This window comes from Anabas testudineus, chromosome 9, assembly GCF_900324465.2.
Source record: "Anabas testudineus chromosome 9, fAnaTes1.2, whole genome shotgun sequence".
Lineage (NCBI taxonomy): Eukaryota > Metazoa > Chordata > Actinopteri > Anabantiformes > Anabantidae > Anabas > Anabas testudineus.
Genome location: NC_046618.1, coordinates 8984023 through 9009724, shown reverse-complemented (window position 1 = coordinate 9009724; position 25702 = coordinate 8984023). Strand labels below are relative to the sequence as shown.

The following is a 25702-nucleotide window of genomic DNA, read 5'->3' as shown; positions in this document are numbered from 1 at the left end:
GCCGCTGACCCCAGCCTGGGTGTCTTTGTGTGTTTCTTTGCTGTGGTTACTGTGGCATTAAGCAGACAGGAGATTTACATTACTCCTTAGGGCAGCGAGGACACCGGGAGAGGGGTTGTCATGGAAACGGACCCCTACATGGCTGTCAGAGTTGTTTAATTATTCACGACCACCATCACTGAGCATCAGCGGGGAGTCAGCTGGAACCGCTGAACCGATTGAATGTTGAGATTAAAAAATCATACGATGTGCCAAGTTGGGGAATCCAGATAAACTCACCTCGAGTAGACTAAAACTCTGGGCTGTAAAGCTCCTGTGTGGACTCAGCTGATCTGTATGTGCTGCTGTGCAAACACAATTCATTTTCATACTAATATGCGCATACTAGTAATCCACTAATCTAAGGCAAGCAGGTTATTATTGCTAATCTAATCTAAATATGGCCATGTCAGGTTGAAAAGACCATCTCACCGTACATCTCACCGTACATCGCTTCATATGGCAAGTAACATGCAGGTATGGCATAAATGATGAAGGTTTAAACACCTGAATGCGAGAATAAGAAGAATCTGACATACTGACATTTGTTTTAATACATATTTTTATGCTATAGAAATGTGTCATTTCAAAGAAAACCACTCAATATGCAGTTGCAAGAAAAAAAAGCGAGTTGTGTTTCCCTCTCTAGCTTCTTGTAATTAAATGTAATTGAGCTATTCCACACAAATAAGTAGGATCTCCAACATTAGTCCTGCTGAAGTGAAGTACCATTAAATGCCGTTCTGAACAGAATCTCTACAGAACCTGTGGTTAAGCTTCTTTTAAATCATCTAAATGTCTAAATGCAGATTCATTTATTCCAAAGATAAGAAAAGTGTTTCCTTCTTTCTTTTCTTTTTTTCTTTCAAAGTTTTTGGTACATATCAGTGAAATTCTGTCGATGTTCAGTGTTTCCCAGTCTCTCCACTGAGCATAGCACAATTTCTTCTTCATCTCAGCTTCGTCATTAAGAACAAGCAGGAAAAATAATCCACTGATAATTGCCTTATACTAGTTTTTAGCTAGAAAACCACACAAAGTCAACACAGTAACCACTGGTGTGTCACAGTGTGGAGTGTAAATCCCGTTCTCATAAAAATAGCATACAGTATAATGTTAAAGGCTACCGCCCACACTCCAGCACACACGTGTCATATCTCTAGTGTCATATTTTTAGCACTGGCATTTCTCTAATTGTATTTACACAGTTCAATGGCTGAGCATTATATATTCAAAATCTGCTATAAATAACACTCAATCACTCGGTAACGTGGTTGTCAAAGCTTAAAAAATGTCACTCTATACAAAGCTTTGTAATATACAATATAACCCACAATATTTCCATATCATCGGTCATCACTACAACATATTCCAGTGGCATTGTTTCTGAAAGATGCAGTGTAAACCCATTATCACTGTGTTTTTCCTTCTAATGGCAGATGCCATAAGGACATCGGGGGAAGCTACAGTCCTCGTGTGCGTCGTTTTGCCTGCAAACTGTGTCACACCAATCTGTCCCCTCTCATTTCCAGAATGGTGTGAAGCGAGTGGGAGCACTCAATCTTCATAGTCAGTAAGCATTTTATGGACAAGCAAATTCACCATCTAAGCCATATGCTGGACTGTGGTCTGTTAGCCCGCCACCATATTTCTCGAGGCAATGACAGTTTTTCTATCTTTTTCTTGTCAAGGAGCTTCACACACACAGGCACACGTAGAACTGATCAGTGTCACTATCAGCAGTAATGGCGTGTGTTTGTCAGATTTAATGAGGCAGCTCCCTGAATCTATAAACTTTTATTTATTTGTTTACCTGGCATATGCTGCTGTTTGTTTTTAGCTCTAACTCCTGGCTTGTGTGGATTAAGTCGTTATTTTCTTACTGTAACTTGTCCTTCATCCTTAATTTATCATATTAAATATTTCATTAAATCTTTACTGTACATCAAATAGTTGGACATGTTCGATAGAGGATGTTAGAGCATCATCAACATCCTTTGGACAATCTACAATGGTGAATACTATGGTGAATACACCTTTGGAGGTGTCCAAAGGTGTATTCACCATCTGCGTTGGAAATGTGGTGAAATAAGAGCGAAGGTTATTTTCAGGTTTGATTTGGAGTGATTTATTAAAAAAAAATATTTTACTAATTTAACATTAATCAAAAGAACATTTATACATGCTGCAAAGATGCAGAAACCTTTCACGCTGTTTTTGCACAGTTTCTTGGATACAAGTGATAGTTCTGAGTTAATGTTAGTGTCTTAGGTGTGAACATATACACATGTATATATAAATATGCTATGTGCCTTGAAGAATTTCGGAATGGAGGCAGGAATTTCTCAAAAATACATGGCTGCCCCCCAATGGTGAAGTTGTATATGTGCAGCAAAAAGCTAATCAATTCACTGAGAGCCTATTTCTTTGTATAAAGAAACAACATAACATGATTTTATCACAAAGCATAAATGTTTATTTAACTGAAAAATCACCATGTTGAAAGAAACTGCTTAAATTCTTCCAAATGAGTTATGACTTGATAAAACACAGTAAAAACACGCTGGTGACAACCTGTTTTCCATTACATGAATTCAACATTAAGCCATACCACTCATATTTACAAAGCTCACTTGTAATTTCAAACTATTAATATCTCTGCTTGTGCATTTTCAAAGAATCAACTGAGCAAAAAGAAAAAGGATGAGAGCATCTTCACCTTGTTCTTTTGCCATTTTTAACAGTAGAGTGGTTAAAAGGCAGCCAAGTAATTGTTCTCTTTCTAAATCACATGGTCAGTCTCACACAGTCACACGCACACCATCACAGATTGGTACTTTCTGTACAATTCCTCAGTGGGGGAGCCCTGCTCACATCCAAACACCCAATAAAAGATTATATAATGTAAATCTCAGCATAAAGTCTTAAACTTTACAACTGGTATGATCTGTAAGCACTTTGTTGCTCACTAATGTATAGTGAGGGTATCATTTCTGACGTCATGCAATGGCCGTAAACAATATAAACATGATTTTGGCAATAGTGAACATGAAAAGATCATAAATGAGGCAGATAAAAGGCAAAACATTCAACTCTGTTTAAAGAAAAAAAAGGAATAGCATGTACTGTATATCTATATCTGTGCTGTACATGTGGCCAGCACTTGAGACACCATCACTGTGAAGAGATAAATAAAAACGTGCTATAAAAAGATCCAGTAAGTCCATGTAAGAATCCATAAAAAAGGTGCTTAAGTCTCTAGTTGCACAGCTGCGCGATGATCAAAGCCGGTTTTCCAGTTAAAGATTCAGTTGTTACACATGTCAACTAAAAAGCTAAATAAAGTGTGTTGGTCGACCTGTTTCATATCTTTTTAATTACATTTTGTGAAGATAGTTTAATTAATTTTACTGCATCTCTACTGGATTATTGTAATATCAATATGCATATGGCTTGTTATGACTTGATTCTAAAATATAGATGTTTTACATCTAACAGTCACTAAGGAACGTCACCCACAGCCTGTTTTAATACACCGTGTAATCATTTTCGGCTTAACAATGGCATTGATTTTTTATCATTTCCTTTTAACCTGAGCACATTTCTCACTTTATTTTCAGTTTCAATAGAACATGGTCTTATATCAGAGACAAAACAGTGATTTCATAATTTCCTTTTGGCCTGTATGTATCTACTTATACTGCATTGTGTTCTGTTCTCAGACTCAATCCAATTCATTCTGTCTTCACTTCCTATATGATAAATAAGATGGTTGGTAGGTAGATGTTAAAGGGAGCTCTGGGCTTGTTTTGGCTGTTGTCCATGATAAACAACTTACAGAGTTACAGTATTGCAAAGCTCCATTTGATCACTTTGGCTGCTAAGGCAAGTTGTGTCTTTGAAAGGAAAGTGCATTGACCGACCTACGACCTCGAAGCATACTTACACGTACACTTGCGCACACACACAAACAAAACCACAAAAATACCCACCCCCATCACAATAATACCTTCTCTCTGCTTGAAATTGGCAAACATCTTTGCTAATGATAATAAATTAAAGGTTCAGCAGTTAACATTCATCACATGGCTGTGTGTGTTTGTGTATCTGTGCACTAGAGTGTTTTGGTAGGTAAGTTGTGTTGTTCACATTGGTCATTATAGCCCTGTGGCCTTTTTGAGTAGCTCCAGGTCTTTGCGTGTTTTAGCTGCAGTTGGGGTACAGCCATATGTCTCCAAACCAAGGGGGAGGTATCGCTCCTGCAGCCCCAGGAAGTCATCCCCCTGACCAGCTTTTAGAGAGACCCAAGGAGGAGATGAATAAGCCTTGCTGTTGGTTTTGTAGAACCCCCAAAGTGCCAGACTCTCTGTGGTAAGAGGCAGCAATAAGAGTGTAAGAGCAAAAGAGACAATGCCTAAACAAATAATACCTAGAAAGCAAGTAAATGCATCACTGACCTTTACTGTGCAGATCAGCAGGCTTGGCCATCCCAAATACAGTAACCAGATATGGTGCTACATCAACCAGGTCCTCTGGTTGACCACGTGTTGCCATCAGCACTATTGACCTATTGAGGAAACAAACAGGTGTTATGTGTGTTATGCTGCACTGAAAAATAGAATAAATGATTTCTATGCACATAAACGTGGGGGTGTGAGCTCTGTCATCATATTTCTCCTGGCTCACCTATTTGGTATTCCACTTTTCAGGTATTGTTTCATTTTTGCATCCATTTTGGCAAACACTCGTTTCTCTGTGAAATTTCCAGAGCAGGCATCCACTGAGACCAAGAAGTACCCAGGCTGAGAGAAGGGCATGGTCACCCCATTCACCTGACAGGTTACATAAAAACAGTTTCTAGTCAAACCGATTATATGATGTGTTTGGATTTGTTTTTGTGTTTAATGCCAAACATGCTCACAGTGATAAAGGAGATGCCATCTCCTTTCTGCTGCTCTTTACTGCTGAGAGACTTTACTTGTGTTTGGAGGTAGGAAGTCCACGGTTCACTGGAAAACACAAGCTGAGACAGAAACACATTGGTTAGTAGTGGTGGCTTGTGTTTTAAGCAACTGAACAGACGCCATCTTAAATGTAGCAACACACACCTGTTTAGCACCACAGCCTTTGCATGGCTGTGTATTTAGTTGTGGCATGGGAACCACGTCTGAGGGAGTCTTGGAGTACTTTGGGTAGGCCTTAGCTGTACAGTTACAGGTTTGTTTAGTAGATGTGGTGGCAATGATTTTCACTCTCTCACAGCCTTTTACTGAACAGTAGCTGTGACCATCACGACCATGACGGGCGCGAAGGTAGAGCCACAACAAGCTAGGTATGAAAAGAGGAGAACCAAGCAGAATTGAATAAGGATTCAGACACTAGCAAGCCTGAAATGACAAAATGATGTGCAAATAATAAAAAAAGCCCCCCAGCTTTTGTGACACCAATATTTCAAGTGTGTGTGTGAGAGAAATGTAACATAACAAAAAAAAAAGAAACTGGGAGGACGGGAGTTTGTTCTCTCACCCAACAGACTGATCGAAGAAGTACTTCCGTTCCATCGGCCTCTTCTGCAGCTCTGAGAGCGATGGCACAGTGCCATAATCAGTGAGGTCAACAAAGGTGTTGCTTTGCCTATCGTTGATGTCGGCCATGATCTGAAATGTGGTGTCTGATGGGTAACAGAGTCCCACTAGCACCCAGTCATCTCTAAGTGACAGAAAGAGAAAGACATCACAGATGTTCCCTTACACTGCTGTTTGTTACTGAGAGTTTTCAGTTCACAGTTGTTCTAATGGTAGTAATACTATGAACAAAACCAGCTGGAAAACACAATTTAATGCAGTAATTGTGGGAATACTTAATGATATAGGTTTGCTTATTAGAATTTAAAATAGCTTTCTCCAAGATAAAAATTCATCATACTATAATAAAGATGTCCTGCAACTTGTGGCAGCTATGGATCCACACTTACAGACACACACACTGACTCCAGTTACTCACTTATCAAAGTTGATGAGAGAGAGGACAACCTCTCTGGGCGCAGGCCCACTCCAGTGCAAAGTATAACTCTTGCTCATCATCAGAATGGACTGGTACTGCTTAGACAGCACCGTCTGGCTATTAATCCCCCTCAGTACCAGAGGAGCATCAGGGTATTCATCTCTGCTGATGGATAAACTGAGGCTGGGGGCTCCCTGGGTCTGGATGTATACCTGCAGGAGAACAGTAGGTGGTGGAGAGCAAGGGTCATGAAGAGCGCACATTAGTACACTGGAAAGACAGAACAACAAGAGTGAGGTGAAGACCCTGAGAGACTTTACCTGAGAGTAGCGGCCGCTGCAGATCACAGCATTCCACTGGGACATGTTCACACATTTAGGATGTTGGATCAGGTAGTTGTCCGCTCGGCCAACATAGGTGTCTCTGTAGCCCGTTACTGAGCCATCGACATCGTGAAATATGGAGTTTTTGTCACCATCCAGATCATTGTCTTCAAACCACTGCCCAGGGCGGCCGAAGAATGCACGCAGACCCACCTGAGGATATTATGGTCAAAGAGTGTTGTGAATTTATGGTATTCTGCTTTGTGCCACCCCTGGTTGTGGAACTACGCTTTGTGTTTGTTTAGGATGAACATGGCAGGGATGTTATGGTTCAGATGTGACAAGCTGCAAATACATAAAGACATTGTTACATCTAACCACCACAAGAGGGCCCCCGTAATTTACAATGAAGGCCCCTTCTTTCTTTGACTTTGATCTGAACTAATAATACGAGGGCATGGTTATAGATGTAAAGGACAACTATGACAAATATAACTGTCAAAGAGGAACCAGTCAGACCCAGTGGACCAAGAGGTTGGACATATCAAATGAGGCAGAGAAAAATCTGTCAAGCTAGGGACTTTCCCAGCTCAAAACATCAAAAAACAAAAAATAACCTAAGAGGTGACTGAAAGAAAAACCTACAGCAGATGTTTACTCACAGTGGATTGGAAACTGAGCTGGGACAGGTTGTTTCGTGGGGTGAGCTGCCAGGTGTTCTTCAGGTTGAAACCCACTGCACTGGTGTAACGCTCTGCTGTGGGGGTGAAGTGACGAAATGTACTCTGTGTAAGCCGCACTGGACCGTCATAGATCTGGAAACCTCGGATCGGGAACGTTCTGGAGTGGAGAGGGAGGTGGGAAAGTATATGATAAATGCTGAATGGAAAGCAAACAATAAATGGCGGAGAAAATATGGAGTAAACAGATCAAATCAAAGAGGTGACCACAGATTATAGTCATGACTAAAACCCGAAACCTCAAAACAGTGCAAGAGGAGAAAGAAACCACAACATGATTCAGTCAGGCCATTAGCTCAATAGGGAGCAGGACACTAGGACATAGCAAATGGAAAGTGGTGAAAAAACAGATCACACTAGCTTAGGAAAAAAAAAAAAAAAAAAGACACATCAGCCAGTGCAAACAGAATGGGACATATGCAGGAATTAGTTAGGTGCATAAGTCTGATGTTGGAGAAATATTATGGTTACCTTATTTATCATTATTTTCCTGTTGAGGGTATCACTGGAGTTTTTAATTTGACATCAGACAACAACCTAAGGTTGAATTCCTGTTTTGAATTGTTTTTATAATGTGGATGTTGCAAAGTGCTTTAAGGTCACACACAAACACACAAATAAGACTTGTTGGTAGTATGTAATAGCTATTATTTAAACCTCACAATTTAATTAACAGATCTTATTTCTGACAAGAAAAAAAAAAAAAAGCCAGCAGCTCTGCCAGTAACCACGATGACGACAGACAAACTGACTGAGCCAGATGTCACATTGCGGTCAGGAAGCCTGTAAAATTGGTGTAATGTTGTACATTCAGGCGACAGTGGCCATAAATTGACATGAACCAAATTTCTTGAGAAAAATAAACCCTTTTATTTGACAGTCTCTTGTTTATGCCACTCTCCTCTTATATAACAATCTCTGTAATGACAGAAAAAGACTTTATTCAGACCCTGAGGGGACATAAATCCCTAAACTTTGTTCCTGTTATGATCGTGCACTTACTCTTACATGGCACTACAGTATGTAGAGTCTCTAGAAGTGTCTTCATAATAGGAGGGTCTAATTTTAGGTATTAGGGTTAGGGTTAGGGACAACACATGTCTTATAAATAATCAGTGTGGTTTACTTTTAAGTGGGAACTTTAAATCTTAGAATTACATAGAAACTAAATAAGGAAGCATTATATGTGACTACAAATAGCAGAAATAACTAATAACTGATCTGAAATCTGCAATAGAAAAAAGAACTATTCTTTGCTCTCAAGCTGTCACAATGAGTAATCCTTTTTTATATGAGATGCCTGAAGTATCACTGGAGAAAAGTCCATTTAAGCTCAACCTCCTTCAACACCATCTCCCCTGCTTGCTTGCTTCCCCTCACCTGTTTCTAGGCAGTGTCCTCATTTTTCCATCAGCCCCTCCTTGTCCCCAGTATTTATTTTGACCTCCGTTGGTCCCTCTGTTTTGGCTTTCACCCACAAACAGGGACTGCGTCACCTCCTGGCTGGAGCCTTCATCCTTAGGATAGCTACCATCACTAGGTAATAAGATGAAATTAAGACCATATAGCCAAATTACAATTACATTACACATAACAAACATGCTGATAATGATTTGTCTTTTTACAAATGACAGAAGAAGGAAATGTATACTTGTGACTAGACAGGGAATTTCAAGTATCTGCTCTTTTCTAAGTATCTGTACATCACAACTGTTTGCCAAATTCATATAGCAGAAAAGTAAAGTGCACACCTGGCAAAGGACAATCCCACTCCATTGTCTGCAAAACTGTAAAAAAAAAAAAAAAAAAACATTTTAGTTATACAAAATGGTAAAAACATTTGACCAAATAAGTGTTTAAAATTGGGTTTAGAAATGCAACAAACAATAGCGTGAAGTCCAGTTGAATGTTAGTACTTAGTGTTAATGTTAATGGTAGTAACAGTAATTTACAGCAGATGATGTCATCACAGTATGTTGTGTTTCAACTGTTTCATGATGACACATTTTTCTCAGTCCTCCTAAAGACATGACACATCACAGTCTGTGAGCCATCCTACCCAGAGTTCTGGATGACAATATCACCACCACGTATCCACGCTCCCAAGTCGTTGTTCTTGAAGGAGATCAGAGTGTCGATGACTGCTGCCACTCGAGGACGGCTAGGGTCAGCATTCTGGTGCGGGCGGAATCTGTAAAACCGCATGAAAAACATTAAAGAATAAAAAAATATTGCTCCTCATCCCCACCTCCACACACACACCAAATTAATTTAACTAATTCAACTTGTGGAGAATTATGAATGACTAAGGGAGCTGATCATAACGTCATCATACTATAAATCTGTGCGCATAATTTATAACTGGTGTAAAAGTCTAAAGCTCCACTGCTGAACTCTTGAAACCGCAGGAGTCTGTGCTCATTGCCTAACACGATGCACACTACAAGTAGTATTGCAACAGTGTACGTGGTGTGATTAAAACCAAAATGGTTTATCCCTTTTGGGAACATAAATGTACTAGAAAAAGGGTTTATTTTATTACACATTTCTTAGTAGATTAAGAGATGCGTGATGTACAAAGTGAGAGGAAGGATTTTCACATGACAGGGCTTTTCTTCATCCTAATTGTGCTACTTAATTAAGACCAAGACTCACATTCAAGATCACTATTTATACTTAAGATATCACCAATGTGTAAGCTTTTACAATACCTTGTAACGGTCCGTTAAAGGAAAACAGTGGCGTGAGATTTAATGTCAGAGGATTAAATAAATCAGAAGGAATAATTCTCTGGAAACCACTAATACTTCAAATCCTCCTCCTTTGGGTTTCTTACAAATCTCTATCTCTTCTGTTGGATTAATACTTTGCTGCACATTTTAACATTTTAAATCCTCCCCATCACACTCCTGCACACATACGCTCACACACAGCAGTCCCAGTAGACACATATGATTTTTCCATCTAATTGAGGGCTGTATTTGGGTAGGGAGCTGCAGAGTGGAAACTCTATCTTTAAGGCCTTGTTTTCTCTGTCAACACAAACCCAACAGACTTTCCACTAAAATGCAGTGACAGCGCATAAGAGCATCCATCTATCCCAGTCAGTGGTCAAATCTTTGTACATAGGAAACGATAAATAATTATAAACAGTCATTCGCAGTGGCCTTAAACAAACATATTAGCAAACCAAAAATGCCTTAATATTTACATAGTGTAAATGCAAATGATAACCCACCAGACCCTCTAATACTGCACAGGTATACATTTGTACAAAAAACATGTGTAATGTACAAGTACATTTAAATACACTCCTCAGGATTAAGGTCATGTATTTTATTTTTATGTACTTGAAAAATGTAACTGCACACACATACACACCTGGCACTGTTATCTAGACACAGATATTCCCGAGGATCAGCAGCACTAGCATTGGTGGTCTTCACTCCTTTGTCGATGAACAGTCCAGCCTAGAAAGACAAAAGTGTGATTACAGTAAAACATCAGGGTTTCCCTAAAACTACGTAAAGAGATCCAAGATGGGCCACAGGTTTCTGTTGGACCAACAGATCTTAACATATTTTACAGCATGGAACCTGCGGTAATAATGAATGTACTAAATGTAAAGCCTGCCTTGGGCTGAAAGTGTTTTACAGTCAATGCTGTACATGCTGTTGTAGGAAGTCAAAAAAACCCAGAATCCCTGTGAATAATTTATAATATATATGAACGTGTAATGTATATTTATACTCTACAACACATGGGTCGGTTTATATACTTTTAAACTCAAATGAAAATAAATGAATGGAAAGGAGTTATATGTCTGTGTGTATATACACATGTATGCTATGTATAAGGAAACCTGTGCACTGAGTTCATCTTGTTGTATAAGCAAAGTATAGTTTTAAACCTTGGAGCTCTTCCTGTATAAGAAACTGCTGTGGTCAGACTGGACAAAGAACTTACAGTTCACCTGCCTGACTTCTGTCATTACACAACAGAGCACTATTATAGAGCCTGAACGGGGGTGCATGTGTGTGTGTGTGTGTGTGTGTGTGTGTGTGTGTGTGTGTGTGTGTGTCCGTCCAACCCTTTTTAGCACGAACCAAGTAAGTAAGCACAGCATTATTGCAATCCAACTTTACAAATTATAAACATAAGCATTTGGGTTTTCAGGACAAAATAAGGAACACTGAGAGCTCTGGCACCTCTTGTTATATTGTGGAACATACAGCACAGTGTGGCTTAAAAGGTAATAAAAAACAGCTTAAAGATAAGCAGCACTAGCCTTACCTTAAAGTTGGAGTGGACACGATTGTTGTAAAAAATTCCTAGGGGAGTGAGCTCTGCCTTGGTCTCTGGTATTAGGCCATGAGAGTCTCCGGTGGAAGAGCTGTGGAACACAAACCATATGCCAGCATCCTAGAAAGAAGTAAGAATAGAGAAATTGGGTGATAAGACAAATCAAGTTCACGCTAGAAATGGTGAAAGCAGGAATTTTTTCATCTGGGCACCTCCATCTAAAAGAAACAAGTAAAATACAAACACAACAAGCAGAATGTCAGACTATTCTCATTAAGTCCCACAAAGTAAAAAAAAAACCAGGTTTAAGATTTCTCATTTTTATGGCTCAAAAGATAAAGAGAGCAAACCTAAATATCACATAAACCAGTAAGTAGCTTCCCCTTCCCTGCAGACCACCAGACTGCAGACCTGTTTGTACCAAAATGAGAAGGAGATGAGATGAGGCATGCTTGTCTCATATATTAGAAGATGTTATTACACTCCCCTATCAAACACTAAAGCCTGCAAAATCCCTTTTTATTGGTGGATCACTTTGGTATGAGCATGAAAAGATTAATCTTGTATCATTTAAAGTTCAGCAACATAAAAAAAATAAGATTTTGAATCTGTTTTCTTATATAACTCTGATGTTATTACCTGAGAACCAGCAGCTGCATTGCTGATGAGGTTGTTGTTTGGGTTGGCAATCCAGAACGTTGAGACTGCCCTGAAAAACAACCCCCAGCACACACCAGGACAAAGGCACATAGGAAGAAAAAGATATCAAAAGGTCAGTGTCTTTGCATCTAGGACACTATGAACAGAGAGAACAAAATAAATAGAGAACACAGATCAAAGAATCCTATGAGCTTTCTAAATGTCCTTAACAAACCTCCCCTCCAACATAAACCATGGATGGGTTCAGCTCTGCCAACACACACAAAGACATGCAGTGAAACTCCTGGAAACAGACCTTGTTGCTTCCCCTACTGAGGCACTTTTATCGTCCCTGCTATAACATAAAAACATCCCTTGAAGAGGAGAGGTTGTTATTGTATTGATAAAACCATCCTGCCGATATCTCGTTCACAACCATTTCGAACCCCCGTATCTCTCCCACATGGACATGAACCGTTTGTCTTCTCTCAAAGTATGTATGCCTTATCTCATCAGGTTTCCCAAACTGACATGCAGAGGGGAAGAATTACTCCAGCGTGGATAAATTTTAAAAATGGCACAAATCATTAGTGTTGATTTGTCCATCAGCATCTACATACCACCATCATGGCTCAGTATGTCTGCACTGTCTGAACTTGCCTTATCAGGACAGCATAACTTGTGCCAAAAAAACAAACACAGTTTTAAAGTAATGTATTTTCTATTAAATAATACTGTTAATTGTGTTGCCTACAGAAAAAATAAAAGCTGTGGTTCAAGTTGATAAAGTTCTTGTTTGTTATTTACTTGCAGTAGCTGTTGAGCTTTTCCCTCTAACTGTTCACAGACATTTTGATAATAGTGCAGTAACCCATGTCTTTTATCAATCCCCTTTGGACTTCTCACATGCTATATCTCGTCATTCTGATCTCTTACTTGCACTCTGTGCTAGGTGAGGGAGTGTAGCCTGCGTAGACTTTGTCCTTGATGCTGGTACAGAGAGTTTCATTGCGGTCAGTGGGCAGTAAAGTCCCAGGTTGAGTCAGCAAGCCAAGGTTGTGGTAAAAAGTGTTCCGCTGCTCGATCCCATCCTCAAGGAAAAAACAGTGACCCAAGGTGTTATAGCCTAGAGTGTCCTTCACCTGGGTCAAAGACAGAAAGCCACAAAACACAAAAAGAATCAAAATGAGCTCAAAGGGGACAAGAAGACTCTCACAGCATCAGAGTTCAAGGCATGACAGAAAAAATACAAATCTAAATCCCAGTGTGAGTCTGTCAAAAGAAAAACAAAAGAAAAAAAAGGGGTTAGGTAGTTCACAGCTAATGAAAATATGCAGAAAATGCTGACAGAGGAGGTCCTGGACATGTGTTGTCTTTCCTGAAATCATCAACATTCACTGGAAAATACAGCATGTTCCAATTTTGCCTGAAATACTTGAAATTCCTTGTTTTACTAAGCACAACTGAAACACAGTCCTCTCCAAAGGTATTGGAACAGCAAGGACATTTTGTGCCTCCTGTACACTGAAAAAACATGATTTTAAAGATTAATATTAGTTAAACGTTTAGAATTTCATTCTTACTTCCTGGTATTTATGTCTAATAAACAACATACAGCATATAGCCTAGCCTAGTACCTTTTGGATCAGATTGTCTTGGTGCTCCTCCCAATTAGTTTTGATGCATTTCTCTGTAAACTGGCAGACAACATGTTCCTGCACACTCCTGCATCTATTCGGACTCTATCAGCATGAGTAAGTAAGGCCAAATCCAGTCATGAAACTTTTTCCACCATGCTTCATAGATAAGCTTGTATGGTTTGGATCCTGAACAGATCCTTTGCTCCTCTACACTTTATCTAACATGGCTTTCAAATTCTTACTGCTGATGACGGTTTTGCATGTTGTGATATGGCTTCTGTATTTCTGGCCATTAAGTCTTCATCAAACGGTGGGTTGGGACAGCTCCACCCCTGCTCTGTGAAGGTTGTTGGTGGTTATTGTTTAAATATTCAACCACCCATAACACACATAATAAGAAGAAACACTGGTTAGTCAGATAGAACATTACTTTTGCTAACTTCTCCTTACAAGCCGTTCTATGTTGTTTAGTATTGTATGTCTAGATGCATCACAACTGTCTTCAGTGTACAGCTTGGCTCTGCCTTACTGTTCCAATACTTTTGGAGGGTACTGCGTATTAACAATAGTGGTATCAAGAGAGCTGTTGAAGAAGATACACTACAAAAGAATATCCACATTGTCTTTGTGCCAAAAGGGAAACAGGAAAAACTGCAGTCAAACAATGACTGACTAACTATCCGAAAGTTAGATTTCCTTGATGAATCTAGGAAAAAGGCCTTCAACTGGCTATGGTCAAGGACGAAACACAACCTTTGGAATGAACTCAGCGCTATCTGACGTAACAAGGGAGCACAAAAACATTTCACAGTTTATTAAACACAAGAGTCATATGGTTTTAATTACAAAAAAAACTGGATATAAAAGCATTTGTATCTGTCCAAAGACAGATTATTCTATAACAGAGAATGGGATGGGAGAGCAGAGTCTGAAGTGGGAGATAAAGGAAAAGAAGGATAAAGAAAAAGATTAAAGAGGGAGAGGCCATGACAGTAATCCACAGATGGAAGCTGTAAGTGATAAGCATTCAACAGTTAGTATCACACGGTACTCATTACACAGATGTCTGTGTGTCTGCATCTGTTGTTTCTCCATTCTAACACACACACTATTTATTTTACAAACCCATGCACACACTTTACTAACCAGTAGACCGTTGGTGGCATGAATAGTGAGACAGCGTGAGAAGGAGTGGTGTATGGACAACCCATCCACATAGGTCGGCTCCCGGTAGCCTCCCTTCTGGTCAACGTCTCCACACATGTGAAAGTGCACAGGGTAGCTGGACTTCTCTCCTTGCTGACCCATATTTTTCAGCTCCACATAGGACAGATGCACTGACGAGAAGTTACGGAAAATCTGAAGAGAGAGAGAGAGAGAGAGGGAGAAAACTAAGAAATACTGCAGTGGAGGACAAGTGGTAAAAAAAAACTGTGTGATTATAAAACAGATCAAGCAAGAACAATGAAACATTATACAATGCAAACGTAAATTACACTGGTCTTGTTGTGGGAAACACAAGTTTCATATTCAGCCACAAAAGTAGGCTAACTGTCAACCCACTCTGCTCCAATTAAAGGTTTAGGTCCACAGTATGGGTCTCTGTATTTGTCTATAATCCCACTGGGATATGAACTTTAGCTGTGCTGGCACTATGCTCCAGTGACTCAAACTGCTCCAAAACCACTGATGTTTCTCTTTATGAATACGAGATGTGACTTATACGGCAGAGGTGCAAATAGCACAAAACACAAATGGACTAGGGAGCAATTAAAGCCAAACATTACATCCAATACGAAATAATACGATACAAATATGCTTTACTGTGTCTCTAGGAGGTCTTTTTGTGGGTATGGCATAATCCACACAGTCTGGTTGCTGTTAAGAATGAATTGGCCAATCCCTCCAGCGAACTGTAACTCACCCATGCCACATACACGTGTACACACACACACAGACATTCTGAAACACACACACTTCTTTAACATAATGCATGGCACATGGTGCCATTAGCACTTACTGTATATACTGTGCATCCATACAAAGACACACATTTACATGGTGTAATGCTCATGCTACATATTTGCACAACTCAGATGCCAAAACCTTTCTGTCTATATAGAAGCTGGAGGAGTGTAATAAATGTACTGAGGAGAACATGTGATGGTAGGTACTGTGTGTGTGTGTTTGGAGAATGAGGTCAATCATTTCAGAAGCGGACTATAAGATATAAATGAGCGTGTTTTTGTTGGAGACAGTTAACATGATAAAAAGTTAATATGGAAAGAAAAAAAAAGAGCGTTTGTTTAGTTTAGCAAAAGGAGGTCAGTTACATGCAGAATGCTGTTGTGTATTTGCCACCAACTGAGTGGAATCATACTATGATTAATCAAATTACAGTGAAATCTTGACCATCCTATGACAGACACATGAAAGGCAGGAAGGATTTGATGCTCCTGTTATTGCCGTATTTGACCCTAGTCTGTATTCTGTGTGTTTGAGATTTATAGAGTGTAGGTCTTATGAAGAGTAGGCCATAAGCATAAAAATCTCACATGTAAAGGCAGAGAGAGATGGGAGAATGAGAAAGCTTCATATAAACTGAGAGGCCCAATATTATAAAATACACATGCACACAAACACAGAACACACCTTGATGTGGCCTCCATAGGTGTCATGACTGTAGAACTGGCATAAGTTGTTTCCGTAGCAGGACTTTTCCATTTCTCCATGGATGAGAATGTTTCTGGAGAGCAGCGCCACTTCAGCTCGCATGTCGACTCCATCGATAATCTCTCCAACATGGTTGTACTGAGGCTTTCCTGTGCAGCACAGACAGGTGGAGTATTATTCAGGTGCTACAACTACAACTAGGTGAAATTTTAAAGACAAATACTTGTACAGACATCATTTCATGCAACATTTGTATGAAACATCAATCAACTCTTGAAAACATTCAGACTCACTGAGTACCATAGCAGCTGTATTAGGCTTCCAACTGTTGCTTGACCTTTCTTAGTTGGGACAAGTCCCACTAAGGAAACTTAAAATAAAATACTGAAACAAATAGAGGGTGACATGTAAACTGAGCTAAGGAATTTTATTTCTGAAAATAGCATGACTCAGTCATGTCAAACACAGGAAATAGACCTAACAGCAGACACGCGAACAACTACCCACATCCCTACCCACATCCCTACCCACAACCAACCAAAACAAAACATAAAACCAAAAGTTATCAAATACAAATAAAGCACAAAATAATCAGTTTTTTTAATAATTCGGAAAGTACCCTTGCCCAACCCTTCCTCGCAGCAGCAACACACCCTATTACACCCTTCTGTCCAGGAAGGGAGTCTGCATTTGTCAACAACAGAGGAATGAGATCAGGAAACATCTGATCTGATACAGATATGGACAAAAAGCAGAAGCGATGTATCCAAATCAACACAACCACTGTGGCTGCTATAGGAATGAGGTTCAAAGGTTCAAAAATGAGCTGACAGTATCTTTTTAGCCTCTTCCGATAACCTTACTTCACTGGAAGAGCTGAACAGGAAATGAGTCGCTGTGGATCTCCAGGCTTTACAGTACAGTATCTGCTAATCAAATAATCTCCTCTAATTATTGGTCATGGGTCTTCTCACAAGCATACTACAGAAATATATATACATATGTCTTTACTTACTTACTATAGGTTTTTCTACACATTTTACAGTGACTGTGTCTCTCAAAATAGCACCAGCAGTGCAAGCCTAGGATCAGATTACTAGCCACATAACACTAACATAAGAGTGGACAGGAAGTAAAGAAACAAGGGTGAAAGTCAATTTTAGTTTGCCACCCCAGAAAACCAAAATTATTCTCTCTTAAAATACCCTTTATCCTCCCACTCACCTTGTATCCTGACCTGCCTGCTGGTGCAGTGTGGGCAGGGCAATAGAGCAAACTCTTCAGCCTGATGCATGGAGTAGTCTGTACTGGCAATTACAATGCGATCGCCAGGTTTCCAGGTCTGTTGCACTTCATCCTGTAAGTTTAGCACCACCTGGTCTACAGCATCCACCTGGAAGCCTGAGATGGGGAAACCTGGAGATGGAAGGGTGGAGTAACGTGTCACAGTTCTTTCTTTTAAAAGAAACATGAGAATGATGTGTTTTATACTACACAGTGTGGGAATGCATGGCTGCAGTTAATAAAGAAGACAGCTCAATTGATGTACTAGTGCTTCACCCAGACCACATTCACACAACTAACCACACACCCACTTCCATTTGCCTAAGCACCTGGTGTATGTAGCAACAACATGGCCAAAAAAACCTGTTATCCACACATGCACAAGAATGCCTTTCATGCTGAGATAATCGCTTTGTAAAGCAGCTGCCATTTGGTAAACCTCATTCCTCACACTGTCCCCTTCCTCCAAACACTTTAGCCCCTAAATGCTAGTGAAACGTGTCCATTTCACCTATAAGCTTCAATCACACTGAAGCCTAGTATTATGAATAAATGCAAAAAAGCAGCAGCAAACACCGACCACCTACACAAACTCATAGGAGGAACAAACTAAGTGCTAAGACAAATGTGTAATAACTACGCTTCTGAATGTTTTCCATCATATGCTGCTCCTCACCGTTCTTCCACTCGCTGTAGGCAGTGACTGAGAAGCCCACTCCATCCACAGTGGTGAAGTTGCGTTTTGCTAGAGCTCTCCCTCCGGTGTCGTGGTTTTCATGTTCCCTAACCTCTTCTGAGCACGATTCGTTACCACCACCTACAACAGAGACCAAAGCCCACGCCTGCCTGGAGAGACACAAGAGGTCATGTGAAAAGTGAGAGTGGTAGAAAGTAGAGAGAGTTAGGTTCTGACATTTCAATAACTTGTTTCACACATCCATATCAAAGAACAATGCACGGAGATAAAGTCATAGTTGTCACAGTTGTTTCATTTCTAACCTGGCTTACTTTTGCACATTCACATTCGTAAATAACATTTAATGATTTGACAGGCTCACAGAGTATGGTATTTGATTATGGTTTTACAGTTTAATGTCAATGCTATTAATCAAATTATGACTCTGCCATGTCAGAGAAAATGTCATACAATTATAAAAAGATGGCAAGAGGCAGAGAACCATCAGAGACATCAGAGAAGTCCAGGCATTATTAAAATGAGGGCAGAAGATTTCAGGAAGGGTATTTACACATCTCAGAAGTATAATGGGTGTAACTGTCACGTCCAAAACGTCATTCAAATCCCACATTTTATATTTGCTCCCAATTTCTCACACATTCCATAGCAGGAATGTCTAGAGACATAGCTTTAAATGAGATTATAATGATTAAATAAGAAGGAGAGGCTGAAATCATTTGAGCGAAGGAGCTTGAGGGTGTGGATGGGAAAGGGATTGGAGATACTTTTGAGGGCGTATGACCTAAAACGAGACAGTACTTGGTGTGAGTTGCAGCCTTCGATATTTCAAATGTCATGCCCTTAGTTTCATAAGAATGTTTTCTTGGTTGTTGTTTGTCCATCATTAGCTGCATGAGTCCAAGCAAGCTTACAGCCTTTTTCCAATTCCCAGATTTAATAACAGTTTAAGCCCAGTGTTCTCAACTATCCAACGATAATCTGTGCAGGCAGTTTTACTTCCTGATCAACTAGAGAAAACAAATCTTTGCAGAAGGCTCTTGCTTCTATTTAGACACGGCTTGGTCCAAAAAGGCGATTTCCCAAATTTAACTTTAAGATTTCATGCTCCAGAATGACGAATCTGTGGCTAAAACCTCTTGGAGGCTTCTTGGAGAATTATCTTTGGAAATATTTTGTCCAAAAAAAAAAACATAAAAAAAAAAAAAAAAACACGACCACCAGTGAGACTTCATAATCAGCAGCCATTTGTGATGGTTTAAACTTTAACATGCCTTTGAGTTAATACATGTCTCTGTTTCTTTGGAATTTCTTGCTGGGAAAGAACGAGGAAGACCTACTTTTGTCGTTCAGACTGCTAGCATGTGGCCTGTGTAAGTTTGCACTTAATAAATCAAACAGAGGTGACTCCACTTCTTAGAGGCAAACAAAGGAAATGTTGCTATTCACTTTTTCCTTTTGCCACATCCATGATTTGATGTTCATCAGCATTTTAACAATCCCAGTGTTTGACTGGAAACAGCAAATGTGTGGAGGCCAGAGGTAAATTTACCACAGACCAGCATGAATATGCGCTTATGTGCGAGTTCTCTCTGGAGAGACCAAGATTAAACAGTGGTGTCAACAGGCATGAGGATGTAGCCAAAGCATTTGAGTTCATCTGTGCCAGAAAGGATGGCTGACACCACAGACATCAACTTCACAAACCAGATCTGCCTATACACATTCAGAGATTGAATCTGAGTAATATTTAAATACTGTACTACTTTGAATAATGTACTACTTTGTTACTGTCTCTTTTAAAACAAGCAAAATGTGGAGATCACAACAATTTTAGGAATCATGCCCTAGGGCACCCATGTGTTTCAGCACTTCTGCAAAATGAAAAAGAAAAAACAAAAAACAAAAAAAAAAACACAAGCGCTACAGTTGGTTTCCAAGTAAGTTCTGGCAACATCCTCTTCTGTTTCTCTGCAACATGTCATTAAACTGCATGCTGTCTCATAAATACATACTACGTGTTGCTTACCTACCACATACAAATCCACAAAAAGCTAAGATAAAAACTCCTACTCCAATAAATGACACGAGGATTAAACTGAATACTGATAACTGGCGCACACACACACACACACACACACACACACACACACACACACACACACACACACAGTACCTCTAAAGAAACACATAGCTCTATCATTTGATCTGTTTAAACCATCCGTTCAGTGGATTTGAGGGGATTTGTTTAAAGACCTCTGTGCTGCCTTGGCACCCACCCCAGAGGTGAAATGTGACACCAGACAATCTGGCGTAGCACTTGGCTTTTCAGCCAACCAACGACCAAACCATGTCGAGCTACAAGTAACTCAGAGTCAAATGTTGCTCAGTGGAAAGTCTACAATAAGATTCACATGAAAGTATCATGTTTGTTTGAGTGAGACCAAGAAGATGGTGTCCAGTAAAGCTAAAGAAAGCATTAAGCCATGTGGACAGATCTATACCTTGAACTTCAAGTGTCTATTGTTGAGGAAACAATCCTGATGGATAAATAAAATCCGAATTGCCACATTTTGCACAAATTCTGGGAACTCTCAGATGGTGACCTTATTATCCTCTCTGCGCTTCCTTTGCTGACAGATATAGCGGAAACACAAAGGAAACAGGAAGAGGAATAGGAAAAGTTCAAGGGAACATCCCAAATGAAAAGAAAGCTACATAAAAGAAGGGGAGATGGACATGGAACAAAATGCTGGCATTAGCATTCTCAGGAACGGGGCTTCAAACGATGACAGGCCTCACTTTAGTGGTTAGACAAACACAATAACCTTCTTTATCAGTCCCAGGAGACCAAGGGTAAACAAAACACTCCCAGATACTTGCACAGCAAACATACCATGGAGAACCAATACAAACTCTGAGAGCTGGCAACACAGTTGAGCCACAAACCCACTGATTGTTGTCACACAGTTTGAAAACACATCTACTTCCCAGGAATACATCAAGACAACAATAGTGTATATATATATATATATGACTATTGCTTAAGACATCTACACGATCCTTACCTGTATTTTAGATCATAGACAAATCTGCTGCCGAGTGTCTCTTCAATGGCCTTCTTGGTTTCATCCAGAAGACTTTTGCAGGCCGAGTCCCCCACAGCCAGCGCTACAATGCGGCCTGTGGGCAGGGAGCGAAGCAGCTCGGTGAGCTGGCGACTGTCATTGCGGGAGTCGTGTGTGTCGTAGCGTTCACATAACAGCACAGCACCTGTGTCCTGGTCCAACACGCGCAGGTTGATGCCTCTGCTAAAGTTCCGCTGGAAGGCATGACCTCCCGTGGACAGTCCAGATGCAGAGATGCTCCGCGTCAGCAGAGACCAGGAAACTCTCTCTGTACCATGTATCTCCAGAGTTCCACCGCCCTTAACACCAATAAACTTGCGGCCCAGGCCAGGAACCTCAGGGATCGCCTTGTTGTCGGAGCGGCCCACCAGCGTGATGGTGGCACGAGAACGGTAGCGACATTTGGGAGCGCCAATGTGAAGTGCTCCACCTTGTTCTATCAGGATATGATGTGTTCTTAATGTTATGTTTTTAGAGCCTTCAGCATTGTCTGCAAAAACGACCAGACCTGTGAGGAGTCAGGAGGAAGACAGACATGACTTTTTAACTGCTGAACCTAACATCCTAACATCCACATAAACTTAACTGGAATCTATCAATGTTATAACTCACAATGCTTCTTAATAACTCATCCACCCAGATGTGCTTACCTCCTGACTGGATGGTTAGTGATTGGAGGGTAGCAGAAGAATCCAGCCTAAACAAATGTCCTCTGCTGACTACAACTGCCTTGTCGGGTTGGTGTCCGGGGTTCCAGCTGCTAAGGGATAGGTTGTGGTCGGGACAATTCTCTGCAAACATGACAAACCAGTAACAAATCAGACAGGGATGTCTAAAATGTCCTCATACAGTATATACACAACAGGAAACATGTGCTGCAACTTGAGTGTTACTGACCGTCTAACACATCTCGTCTCACGAGACTGAAGATGAGGATAAGCGTGAGGAAGAAAGCAAACATTGAAACACCACAACAAATCAGTGTGTTCTTCCTTTGCTGAAGGCTCTGAGCACGCTGCTGGTTCCCCTCTGAAAGGCTCAAGGGGGCTTGTCGGTCCAGCTGCAGGCCATGAGGTTTAATCGGTGGAGGTGGTGGAGGTTTGGCAGGTAGTGGCAAGCGGACGGGAGCCACTCGCCCAGGGACATAACCAGGAGACCTCTGGTGGTTTCCATTGGGTGGAGCCACAAAGAGCGGGAAGTGGCTGGGGCCATCACTCGTCGGCATGGTATACGTGTCTGCTACCTGTGAGAGAAAAACAGAGAAAGAAATAAAGTGAAACAGGAAAAAAATACAAAATACATTAATCACATGGATTCAAATGATGTAAATGATGTGGTCACTGAGGGCGTCTGTTCCTCAGAAGTGTTTTTGAACCACTTACTACTTCAATGCAATGTACTTTCCAACTGTACGTCACATCCAATTGTGCAACAGATCATTTTAAAGTCACAGTCAACGGACTTGTTGTTTGTTTATCTACAGAAACTCTGTTATCAGCAAAGTAATTGAAGTCACACACTGCTTAAACACTTGTTTTCTTTTTAAATGATGCTTAATGGTAAACACAAAGTTGCCGTAAGAGAGAAGTTAAAATGTTTAAATGCGTGGGTCAGTGAAAAACAGCGTGTAATGAAGAAGAACTCAGGGAGGAGGAAGGAAAACAAACATATAAAATAAAAAGTAAAAACAGTAGCAAGTGAAAGAAGCAAAGGGCTGATGTTGGGGAAACAGGCAAAAAGCCACCGAGCATCTCATTCACGGCCCTCCAGGTAAAGATTTTAAAAAGACGATTCACCTATTCCAGTCCAGTTATCCGTATAGCTGTTTTGAACAGCGTGGCGCTGGCTGCTCTTGTCCACAGTAACGAAGAAGGTCGTGAATAATGGATCGCAACATTCCTCAGACTATGTTAACACAGCCAAAACAGATGGCACCAATTACAGTAGGGAAGGGGCAGAGCGCTGCAGCTCGAGTCTGTGTTGCCTTTATTTCACACAAATGGAGAAAGTAGAATAATCTGCAGCCATGGACACACACAGGTCATACGAACACAGGCCTGCACACACAAATGCACACAAGTAGAGGAAATGACACTGCAGGAAAAAGAAAGGCTTTAGTGGCTTTATTTGTTAAACGTAAACACCCTATACCACTGTAATGACGTTAACACATGTTATTATAAGCCTTCCTATGAAAAATGTCAGCACGTCAAAGTTTTCACGCAACAGATTTAGGCTACACGATTTAAAGAACCGGCCTGATCTTTTATAGGAGGATGTAAACAGTGCAAAACTGCGACAAATGTGAGGCTCAGTCAAAACAAAAATATGCAGAAAGTGATCAATTTCAGTTGTTAAATCACATGTGTGTGTATAAGCACTTCACACATACAATGATGTGGGCACAGACACACACACACACACACACACTGGTGCCAACACACGGACCCACACAACTGACCATTGTCTTGTCAAACCAATTACTTTTTTTTTTTTTTTGAAACCCAGAGCACAACAACCCTCTTCAGCTCCTAAACAAAGCAACGTACAATCACAGGCGTCTCGACAAGGGCTCAGTTACTTATGGTGTTCTGCAATTTAAGCAGCAGCTTCGACCACTTCAAGCTGAATTCTTCGTAGGAGTTCATTCCCCATCAAAAGCTAAACTGGAACATCATCAGCAGAGGCATGCCCATTACACTTGCTCTGTTCATGTTCTCATGGGTCTGTGCCTCGCAATAGACAGACTCGGTGGGAGTCCTGCGATGGGACGACCCCGCAGGCATCAGTCTTTATGACCCAACCTCAGGCTCACATTCCTCACCATAAAAAGGCCCAAGGTGCTCCTGCTCCTCTGCTACTAACTAAGCTGTCGGAGCACAAAGCCCTTTGGACTTGACTTACTGCTGTTCAGTGCAGATGACACTGCTGCTCGTGGGCTGCATGCGTTTCCTCGTACCCTGGGACCCGTCCATTCCCTCCCTGCAGCCCTCATATTTTCCTGATCTCAGAGCTACTGAATATCAAACAGATGTGGGGAAACACTGGAGTCAAAGTGGGACAGACCATCACACATTCCTCAGCTGTAAAATCACCCTTTACTTTGGAAATTGAAACAGTAAACCAAACAGTAAACCATGTGTTCCCTATATTAACTCCAAACTCAAAAAGCCACAGCAGCTCCCACTATCTGATGAGTGCAGTGAGGTGCAGGGAGTGCGCTCAGCCACAGTCCTGTGCTGGATGGCAGGATTTCATTATATATGGGCTGGTTTGGCCACAGTGACCCCCCCCCTGACTTCATGATAGAGAGGCAACAGCATCCTCATGTTTTACAGGGATGTGTGTAGTCCACCACACAGACAAAACAACACAGCAACCTGGAGGATATAATGTCACAACAGTGGAAACATTAGTTTTTCATGCGGGTCACTGCTGCTTTTGGAAACTTTAACAGATTAGATGGAGTTACACAGGCTGCAGACCACTTTTAAGCTCTGGTGTAAGTTACTCACACAAACACACCAGACTCCACGTATCTAGCTGGAGGCTCAGCCGGGGAGTCGCTCCTCTGTCCCCCCCAGCGGTTCACCCGCGGACACGGACACGGACACAATGTGAGCGGGCAGATGAAGTGGGGTCGGACCGTGGTGGAGACTGTCCTGCTCCGCTCCGGCTCTGGTCCATTCGCTCCCGGCACGGACCGTAAAAAAACCGCGGAGCCGCTGCCGACGAAACAAACTAATAACCTCTCACTTTCCTCGAGTTGGCTTTTCATCTACTTCTCCTTCCCATGGTCTTTTTCTGTGTTAATGGGCTGTCGTCGGTCCGTCGGACAGCCCTCAGCCCCGCCGACAGGAAGGCAGGGCGGGGAGGGAGTGATGAGGCCTTCACGGCAGTCGGAAAACAGAAAACAAGCAAAAGAACTAAAACATCACACACACACAATGATAGATTGTTATTATTAGTAGTAGTAACTGTTCAGGCATGTGTCCAAGTAGGAGATTATATTCTTCCTTTAATAGTTTAATCATATGTTCTGTCAATTTTATTTTCTTCTATAAAGGTTTAAATACTCACTGCTTTAATTTTATTTTTAAAGGATCTATAATTTCCATTATTTTGTATATGAACGTTGATGTTAGTAATGTTGAGGCTTTATTGGGTACTCACTTAATGCAGGTTTGCTCTAAGGGTGTTTTTTAGCCAGAAAAGATTTCAGTGAAGCATGGCACAT

General features: G+C 40.9%; 1 protein-coding gene across 2 annotated transcripts; it reads right to left on the bottom strand.

Annotated features, from left to right (window-relative positions):
• Nucleotides 1-2169: 2169 nt before the first annotated feature.
• Nucleotides 2170-25315, bottom strand: cemip2 (cell migration inducing hyaluronidase 2). Of its 2 annotated transcripts, none has more exons than XM_026343218.1 (24): nt 24981-25315; nt 22363-22708; nt 22116-22256; nt 21406-21973; nt 18320-18489; nt 17584-17775; nt 16339-16508; nt 14833-15045; nt 12983-13188; nt 12047-12116; nt 11399-11527; nt 10487-10575; nt 9165-9296; nt 8857-8892; nt 8486-8641; nt 7028-7205; nt 6363-6578; nt 6043-6254; nt 5566-5748; nt 5148-5367; nt 4961-5062; nt 4726-4871; nt 4497-4606; nt 2170-4405 (listed from the first exon to the last, which is right to left on the bottom strand). In XM_026343218.1, exons 2-24 carry the CDS (start codon nt 22688-22690, stop codon nt 4197-4199), a joined length of 4176 nt encoding a protein of 1391 aa, XP_026199003.1. In that variant the 5' UTR covers nt 22691-22708; nt 24981-25315; the 3' UTR covers nt 2170-4196. The 2 variants fall into 2 exon arrangements, with proteins under 2 accessions (XP_026199003.1, XP_026199004.1); XM_026343219.1 differs by lacking the exon at nt 24981-25315 and adding an exon at nt 23262-23376.
• Nucleotides 25316-25702: the final 387 nt, after the last annotated feature.

Coding starts and splice junctions, on each gene's coding strand:
- cemip2 (XM_026343218.1), bottom strand. CDS start 22,690: ATGCCGACGAGTGATGGCCCCAGCCACTTCCCGCTCTTTGTGGCTCCA. Junction 15,046..16,338: donor CCTATGGAGGCCACATCAAG/GTGTGTTCTGTG, acceptor CTCTCTCTTCAG/ATTTTCCGTAACTTCTCGTC. Junction 11,528..12,046: donor ATGCAGCTGCTGGTTCTCAG/GTAATAACATCA, acceptor ACTTCTTTCTAG/GATGCTGGCATATGGTTTGT.